We start from the raw sequence: 10,000 nt of genomic DNA on the forward strand, positions 1-10,000 counted from the left end.
TATACTGCACTGGCTGGATACACTAAACACTGATCCAAGACCTGCTCCTGTCTCTGTAGCCCCCCTGTAGAAGAGGAGCCCAAGGAGCCAGTGGACCCAGCCGTGAGAGCCAAGGAGAACTGGCTGAGACTCTTCAACAAGGTCCAACAGCAGCTCCGGGAGGTAAGAAGCCCCAACTATACCTTTAGGTGAATCCCAAGCCCAAGCCCAAGTCTTCGCCCAGAGTCCTAGCTCTATACCCCAGCCTCAGCCCAAGTCCTAATTCCAGCCCTAACCCTTAGACTCAGCCCTGTACACCAGCTCAAGCTTGAGCCCTAACCCCCGGTCCTAGCTCTATACCCCAGCCTCAGCCCAAGTCCTAATTCCAGTCCTAACCCTTAGACTTAGCCCTGTACCCCAGCCTGAGCCCTAACCCCCGGTCCTAGCTCTATACCCCAGCAATGACGGTATTGCTGTGTATAAGGAGCAGCCTAAAGTGAAAGCACCTGAAAAATGAATGTGGTACTGTATGCATTTTTTATTATCAAAAACATGTTCTTGAGACTATTTTGAAAGCACATTTAGAGGCTTCAGTGCTGACCCCAAAAGCTGTGCCTCACATTAAACAATAAATATTTCAAGTATCTGAAAGTACAGACTACTTTATGCCTCACACTTGACTTCAGTCTGGAGGGAAGAACTCACTGCACTCCGCCTTGCACTGCCACTGTACCAGCTAAGGTCATTGATTTCTCCTCAAAGGTTTTAATTTGGCTTGATCGATTCGATTCGCACTTGATTTGCTCACATTTATTCATGTATTATTTTGCTATTCATTATTTTGGGAATTCTGCTATGCTGATGAATAATCACTTGCTTCAATGTTGATGTTGGTTTGTCACGTTGCCATTTTTATGTTTTGGGTTGGTTTCCTTTTGTTTATTTGTTTGTTTGTTTGTTTGTGCCCCGCCACTTTGCTTTCTTTGCAGTTTCATATCATTGCCATAGCGATACTCACATGCACTCTGGTCGGCCATGATTGGAGCAAACTGACAGGTGGGTACATGCTGATTGGTTGCTCGGGCGAAAGGACTACCTGTAATGTCCTGTCTGACTTTTCATGGTCTACAAACAAGCACCTGCTCTCATTCATTCTCACTCAAATCTGACCTGTTCTGTTTTACTTCACAATAACTCTATTACTTAAGATTCTTGGAAAATGTTTAATCATACTGTAACTTAAATAGTTTGCATATTGATTTTTGTCCAAACTCTTGTAACTGTCGCAATCTCTTAGACAAGTCTTCATAGTTGATATAGTTGACTCATAGGGTGATATGACTCATCCTATTAACAACCTTTCCACAGTTTTCTGCATATTTGATTACTTGTACTTTGTAGAAGTTTATGCTTTGGATTTGAATTGATTGAACTGGTGGTGAACACATTTCAAATCATATACGGTATGTGGGATTCTGCCTCCACACATTGTTTCTGGCCCTAGCTATAAGAACCAGGCAGTGTGGGAGGCGTCATGGCATCCCAAGGTTGCATGAGTAATAACTCTCCAGGAGGTTGTTTTTCTCTGACCCGGGCTGCTACACACCAAGGATGCAATAACACACAGGAGTGGGATGGGATTCTAGACGTGGGAGCGCTTGTGTTGATAGGGAGATAAAAAAGTTTGCTTCGGGGGTCAAAGGAGGACGGCTCGGTGTTTATGTGCAAGGGGAAGAACAGGCAGAGAGACAAAGAAGTAGAAAGTAGATTTAATTCATTTCCAGGTTTTGGCTCGGAGCCAACAGAGCACATACAGTAAATGGTTTCTGAAGGCCGCGTCGAGCCAAGCCGTCGATGAAAGTAAATGCACAGTTTACGAGCACGTCGTTTGTCTCTCTGAACCTCTGTCCGGGGACAGTACATTTCTACGAATATTCTAAGGCAGGGTCCTGGAGTGCAGGCTTTTGTTCCAGCCCAGCTGTAATGTTTATTCAACCAATCATAAACACAAGACCATGACAGGTTGAATGAGGTGTATTGGTGCTGGTCTGGAACAAATGCATGCACACCTAAGACCAACAGTAGGACCAGAAGTCTTCTCTACGAGGTATGTCGTCTCACTACTCAAACCATCCCTTTCTTTTCCCCCTCTCTCCATCCTTCTCCTCCCTCTATCTTCCCTCTCTCCCAGGCGCGAGGAGAGACATCCAATTCGCTGTGGTTTGGTAAAGGAGGGTGAGTTACCTGTCACCATCTAAAATCTCCTGAATAATACACTCTTCAACTTACATGTGTCTGTCACCACAGAATGTGTCAGCAAAGGCACATCGTTAATGGTTTCACACTACATGCTTTTTACTCAAAGAAGGGTAATTCCTGAATTCTACGTTCTTTTTAGTACTGTTTTACATATAAGTAGACAAAGACAGCACTAATTACCCATTTTTTAATCGAGAATACATGAATACAGTGTGTACCACCTGCTGAATTCAAGCTATCTAAAATAGTGAAATCACCTGTATCCATTCCACTGGCTGCCCCCTCCACCCTGTGGCCCCCAGGCAAATGAGTATTGACCGGTGGTGGGCTCGCTGCCTTGAACGGACTGGCAGGTCATTTGTAGAAGAGGCAGACCGTGGCTGCATAGAGAATAACTGCACAGTTAGCCAAACACACGCCTCCACATTCATCCAGGTGTACGATGTCAGACGTACAGGGCTTTGTTTTGTAATTAAACTGCCAAGAAGTTGCAGTCCTTGGGGCGTCATCTTTGAAAAAGGTTTGAGAATGTGTGTACCGCTGTGTTTTCTGCCCAGGGTGGGAGGTGCGCTGTACAGCATCGACAGCATGCCTGATCTACTCAAGAGGAAACCTATCCCTAGTCTGGTTAGAGACCTGGTAAGACGACTGACACGCACACACACACACACCCACACCCACACGCACACACACACACATGCTAGAGTGCATGCACACACACGCGCGCGCGCGCGCACACACACACACACACACACACACACACACACACACACACACACACACACACACACACACACACACACGTATGCAACTCTGGCCCCTTATCCCTCCTGTGCCCTGGAACCATTACTGGCATTATTGGCTTCTCTGTCGCTCCGGTTTCCAGCTGAACCGTCTCGGGACCTCGCTCCATCCCACAGACATCACACCCAATCTGTCTTTAGCGTGCTTCACGGCCCTGGAAACTGGGGAACGATGACACAAAATGGGGAATTACCATTTTGCTGCTGCTAGTCTGACAGTAAGTCTATACCCATAGCACTCCTCGTTGTGCCCCGTGAGTCACAGAGGTGAATTGCTGACAGGCGCTGAATGAGACGCCCCTGGACCAACAGCAGGAGGGATCGGAATACATTAAACCCAGGGCTGCTCCCTGGAGGTCAGAACAGGGCACGTCAGAGGAGTAAAGTAAACAGACACACACATACACGCGCACGCACACACACACACACCCATGAAACCTTGTGTGTACATATATGAATGAACAGTCTCTAAGACAAACTGACTGAGATGTTGACTCTGCTCTGCACAGTGTAACAGACCGACAATGTGTTGCTAACGCACAGTTGAGTCACTCTCTCTTCTATTTTCTCTTCCTTTCTCTTCTCCCTCCCTCCCTCCCTCCCTCGTGTAACTCTCTCTCCCTGTCCTGCCACAGGCCATGGTGAGTACCTGCTTCAGTCTATTAGTAGCTCTCTGAAACACTCAATCATTCCTGAGTGCTATTTTACCTGATACTGGGATATAACCAGATTTTCTGAGAACCAGATCATTCATCAATCTATTTATGAATCCCCCCCTCTCTCCTCTCTCCCCTCTCTCCTCTCTCCTCTCTCTCCTCTCTCCTCTCTCCTCTCTCCTCCTCTCTCCAGTCCCTGGTGCAGAACTCTCGGAAGGCTGGCATCACCTCCGCCATGGCCTGCAGCACCCTCAACAACGAGGAGCTGGTGGGTTCCCCTGACCTTTGAACTGTAACCTATGACCTTAACAGTGTCTATCGACGGATCTTGACATGACCGTAGAAATCAATTCAAATTCCCAATTCCCAATGTCACAGTGTGTGGTTGCTGTTCATGCACCGTTCTAATTCAATACGTATATATATATATATATATATTTGCCGTTCTTTCTCTCCCTACCGCGCCTCCCCCTCTGCCTCCCCCTCCCGCTACGCAGAAGAGCCACGTGTATAAGAAGACCCTGCAGGCCCTCATCTACCCCATATCCTGCACCACGCCCCATAACTTTGAGGTGTGGACTGCCACCACGCCCACCTACTGCTACGAGTGTGAGGGTCTGCTGTGGGGCATCGCCCGCCAGGGCATGCGCTGCTCCGAGTGTGGGGTCAAATGTCACGACAAGTGCCAGGACCTGCTCAACGCCGACTGCCTACAGAGTGAGAATTGATTGATTGATTGATGGCTGTGATGCACACAGACATATACACAGATGCTGTACAGGAACACACACACACATACACAGACATAGATACAGGGACACACACACACACACACACACACACACACACACACAGGTACACACACACACACACATACACACACACACACACACACACACACACACACACACACACACACACAGGTACACACACACAGGTACACACACACACACACACACACACAGGTACACACACACACAATTGTCCCATTTCAGAAACACACACGTACCTTGTACCCCCCCCCCCCCCCCCCCACACACACACACACACACACACACACACACATTCTCATTTACACTCTGCACATACACAGACACACACACACACACCCAGACAAACTCAGACTGTCTCTCCCTCCACCCTTCTCTTTCCCCCTCTGCTGGATTGACATCCCATTACTCTTGTCCTCTCTCCTCTCTCACTTTCTCCTGCATCTTCCGATCCAATTTGTCTGCTGAGTAATGTGCTGTCATTCCTCTGCCTCCCTCCCCTCCTAAAGTTAGTCTCTGCATCCATATTACTTCTCCTAATTCAAATCGCCAAGAGGGAGTTTAGCAAACACTCCAACTGATTTAGTGTCTATATTACATATTATTCACTTGTCACCTAAATGACTCTCTATATACACTCACCGAACACTTTATTAGGAAAACCTGTACGCCTTCTCATGGTGGAGGTGGTGGAATGGTGTGGGGAATGTTTTCTTGGTACACTTTGGGCCTGTTAATACCAATCAATCATTGCTTGAATGCCACAGTCTATTTGAGTATTGTTGCTGACCATGTGTGTCCCTTCATGGCCACAATTGACCCATCTTTTAATGGCTACTTCCAGCATGATAATGCACCATGTCACAAAGCAAAAGTCATCTCAAACTGGTTTCATGAACATGACAATGAGTTCAGTGTTCTTCAGTGGCCTTCCCAGTCACCAGATCTGAATCCAATAGAACACCTTTGGGATGTGGTAGAACGAGAGATTCACAGTTTGAAAGCACACCTGAAAGATCTGCAGGAATTGCGTGATGCAATCATGTCATCATGGACCAGAATCTCAAAGGAATCTTTCCAACATCTTGTGGAATCAACGCCACAAAGAATTGAGGCTGTTTTGAGAGCAAAGGGAGGACCTACCCAGTATTAGTATAGTTACATTTACATTTCATTTATGGCATTTAGCAGACGCCTTTATCCAAAGCGACTTACAACAAATACATTTGTTTAAGTAAGTGAATCATCTATCCAACAGTCATCACAATGCTCACACCAGAGGCCATTGGCAGTCGTAATGCCAGAAGGCAATTATAGTGTTCCTAATAGTGCTCTCCTCCTTCCCATCTTGACCTCTCTCTCTCTCTCTCCCTCCCTCCATCCCTCCCGCCCTCCATATTTTCCTTTTCTGTGTCCCCACTTCTTACCCCTCTTTAAATCTCTCTCCATCTCTCCCCCTCTCCCCCTCTCCCCTTCCCCTCTTATGCCTCCAGGAGCAGCAGAGAAGAGTTCTAAGCACGGGGCCGAGGACCGGACCCAGAACATCATCATGGTTCTGAAGGACCGCATGAAGATCCGCGAGCGGAACAAACCGGAGATCTTCGAGCTGATCCAGGAAGTGTTTGCCATCGCCAAGGCGACGCACGCCACGCAGATGAAACAGATTAAACAGAGCGTGCTGGATGGGACCTCCAAGTGGTCGGCCAAGATCAACATCATCGGTGAGGACTGGGATTGAGATTGGGACGATTGGGAAATCACGCTACTAAACCTGTATGCTACTGAGTTCTCCGTTTGTCCATGTAGGGGAACCCTAGAGGAACCCATGTTGAACCCTTTCCACAGGGGGTTCTAAATGGAACCCAAAAGAGTTCTACATTGAGCCCAAAAGGGCTTTTCACAGTGATAAATGAAGAACCCTTTCAGAACTCTTTTTTCGAAGAGCGCATAGAAATCTAATCTAATCTAATAATATAATCTAAAGTCCCGCTCTCTGCACTCCCCCCCCCTCCCCCAACCACCCCTCCCACTACACACACACTTTCCCCATCACAGTGCAGTGCGCCCAGGGTCTGCAGGCCAAAGATAAGACGGGCTCCAGCGACCCCTACGTCACCGTCCAGGTGGGCAAGACCAAGAAGAGGACCAAGACCATCTATGGCAACCTCAACCCTGTCTGGGAGGAGAACTTCCACTTGTGAGTGTGGGGGTGGGGGGGGTGGGGGGGTGGGGGGGGGTGTTGTCTGCAAAACACATATCACCAGTCCTCTCTTCTGTTTTCCTTACAATGTCACATCCATTCCTCCCATGGTGTATAAATATGTGTATGCCTATAAATAGCCTTGCTTCTGGAGATTGGTTGCTTATGAACATTCTATTTCTGGCTCCAGCGAGTGCCACAACTCGTCCGACCGCATCAAGGTGCGCGTGTGGGACGAGGACGACGACATCAAGTCTCGCGTGAAGCAGAAGTTCAAGCGGGAGAGCGACGACTTCCTGGGTCAAACCATCATCGAGGTCCGCACGCTCAGCGGGGAGATGGACGTGTGGTACAACCTGGGTGAGTGGGAGAGAGAATGGAGGGGAGGCCATAGAGAAGGAGGGAGGGAGAGAGGGGGGGGGGGGGGACGACAAACACAATCAGACAGAGAACTGGGAGGTATGAAAAGAGAGAATAGTAAAAGGGTGGAAAAGAGAAGAGAGAGAGAGAGAGAGATGAAGAACTCAAATGAACCCAGTGGTGTGAGTCTCTCTCTCTTGGTTTGGTCCAACAGACAAGCGGACAGATAAGTCTGCTGTGTCTGGAGCCATCCGGATGCACATCAGTGTTGAGATCAAGGGAGAGGAGACGGTGGCTCCCTACCACGTCCAGTACACCTGCCTACATGAGGTCAGTAAGATAGTAACACACACACACACACACACACACACACACACACACACACACACACACACACACACACACACACCTCTAACAGACCTTTCCCTCGGTGGTGTGTTTAGCACCTGTTCCAGTATACGACCGAGGAGCAGAACAGTGGAATAGTGAAGATCCCAGATGCCAAAGGAGACGATGCCTGGAAGGTGTACTTTGAGGAGACGCCTCAGGAGATCGCAGACGAGTTCGCCATTCGTTACGGAGTGGAGTCCATCTACCAGGCCATGACGTCAGTACCATCACCCCAGCTCTAGGGGGGTCTATACTTGGGCACGGGAACAGGGTGGGAGAGGGGGGTCCTGGAGCCTCTAGAGATTCAGCACTTCAAGGTTGTTGATTATGTCAATTAGGTGTCTTAGTACTGGACTCGGTTGGCAACCTCTACAATATCAAAACACGTACTGTACAGGTACTGCTTCAAGTTAGGAGTTACATTCAACCCTATTACCATTAAATAACAGGAGTCGGAATGGCTGAATTACAATGTACCAACATGACTAATAGAACAATAATAGAGTAATTACAACAGAGTAATGACAGTGATACTACACAGTTATAGGAGGCGGAGGCAGCAGCATCATGTAAAGTGTATTCTTCTCCCCCCTAGCCACTTTGCCTGCCTGTCGTCTAAGTACATGTGCCCGGGTGTTCCCGCGGTCATGAGCACCCTGCTGGCCAACATCAACGCCTACTACGCCCACACCACCCAGGCCACCAACAACGTCTCCGCCTCTGACCGATTCGCCGCCTCCAACTTCGGGGTGAGTCGATTGGTCCGCTGCCACACCCTGAGCAGATGGATTTATCTTTATACTGTAGCCCTTTACCTGAAGCGTTGTTCATGACAGTGTCAGAAGTGGGTCAGAAGTGTGTCAGAAGTGGGTCAGAAGAGTGTCATAAGAGTGTCATAAGTGCTTCACGTCCATGTTTACTGTAAATGCTGATCACCTCTGCCTTCCACTATCATATATCCAAAGGTGTACCCTTTGAATCTATTGTTGTTATTAAATCATGGATATACGTTCCTAGCAGTGTTGCAGGATTTTTTAAAAGAGTTTTTCCTCGTCAGGTTACATTGTCAGAACACTCTGTACCCCTAGTTATGAGTCATGTCAAAATGTGCAGAGTTGCTGGAAACTGGCTTCAAAATGTCAGCTGCCCCTTAGGGGCTCAGGTCAGGCTAGATCCGGTTCCTTAGTGTGCATAGCCAAAGATCTACAAACAAACTGTGAGCTATTGTGTGTTCTGGAGAATAAACCTGTGTTTTTTTCCTGTCTTGTCTTGTCTTGTTTAGAAGGAGAGGTTTGTGAAGCTGTTGGACCAACTGCACAACTCCCTGAGGATCGACCTCTCCATGTACCGGGTACGGTCCAATCTTGACCTTTTCTTGATTACTGTCTGTAATTACTATAGATTATCAATAACCCAAAATACCTCACACTCACTTTAATGATTGGAGGACTAGTCATTGAGTTTGGTTACAGTAATTGTATATTTTTGTCTTGGTGTTTTTGTTTTTTCTGGGTGTGGATGTGTTTAATAATAATAAGCATTTATTTATATAGCACCTTTCATACATAAGAATGCAGCTCAAAGTGCTGTACAATACTGTGCAAAAGAAAGAAAAAGGAACAGATTAAAAAATGAGAACCACAACATCAGCAAAGTGCTGTACAATACAGCGCAAAAGAAAGAAAAGAGAACAGATTAAAAACAAAAACAACTATAACATAATTAATCAATACAATAAAAGCAGCATCACTCAATCTAGTTGCAAAGACAGTTTCGACAGATCAATACAATAATATCAGGAGAGATTGCAGCATAGATAAAATGGTAATTGAAGCTAAATTGAAGAGATGACAGAGAGGTTTTTAACTGGAGCTTAAAGATGTTTACTGAGCTTGCTTCCCTGATTTCTTGATTCCACAGTGTAGGGGCATAGTTAATAAATGCCGCATCACCAACTTTCTTTTGGGTTTTGGTAGTAACCTTCAATAAGCCAGCAGCAAAGGATCTGAGTGCTCTTGTGGGCGTATAGATTGTCAGTGAATCAGTAAGGTAGGATGGTCCCAGCCCATTTAGTGCTTTAAATATGAGTAGAAGGACTTTGAAGTCAATTCTAAACGATACAGGGAGCCAGTGCAGAGGAGTTAAGACTGGAGTGATATGCTCTCTCCTTAGTTTTTATCAGTAGCCTGTTGTTCATCCATTTATTGACCGCTGATAGACAGTTAGTGAGGGGGCAAATAGCATTAGTATCATTTGGTTCAACAGAGATGTATAATTGAGTATCATCCACATAGCTATGGAAGTTTACATTGTGTGCTCTGATAATATCGCCAAGCGGTAGCATATACAGTGAGAATAGTAAGGGACCAAGGCACCTTGTGCAACACCAAAACGTATATCATACTTATCCGATACATGATCTCCAAGACTGACATAGAATTTTCTCCCTGTGATAAATGTACTGTTGTAATGTTGGTTTTGAATTTGTACTCTTTATTTATGTGCCGTTGTCTTTGTGATTGAAATCGGGGAGGGGACTATGGATCTGTCTCTGTCCGTTCATATGTCACATGCTTTATCTCC

At 46.7% G+C, this 10,000-nt stretch overlaps 1 protein-coding gene across 1 annotated transcript in view; it reads left to right on the top strand.

Annotated features, from left to right (window-relative positions):
* LOC310818723 (protein unc-13 homolog A) overlaps positions 1-10,000 on the top strand; it is a gene marked incomplete at both ends in the record, with an annotated part of 36,806 nt that overhangs the window by 14,588 nt on the left and 12,218 nt on the right. Inside the window, 12 exon segments of the mRNA XM_083689744.1 lie at positions 60-162; positions 2,171-2,214; positions 2,796-2,877; positions 3,891-3,965; positions 4,195-4,414; positions 5,961-6,188; positions 6,523-6,664; positions 6,858-7,027; positions 7,242-7,357; positions 7,471-7,634; positions 8,013-8,166; positions 8,700-8,768. Of these exon segments, the coding sequence (XP_083545870.1) occupies positions 60-162; positions 2,171-2,214; positions 2,796-2,877; positions 3,891-3,965; positions 4,195-4,414; positions 5,961-6,188; positions 6,523-6,664; positions 6,858-7,027; positions 7,242-7,357; positions 7,471-7,634; positions 8,013-8,166; positions 8,700-8,768 (1,567 nt within the window).

This window comes from Argentina silus, assembly GCF_951799395.1.
Source record: "Argentina silus genome assembly, chromosome: 18".
In the NCBI taxonomy this organism is placed as follows: domain Eukaryota; kingdom Metazoa; phylum Chordata; class Actinopteri; order Argentiniformes; family Argentinidae; genus Argentina; species Argentina silus.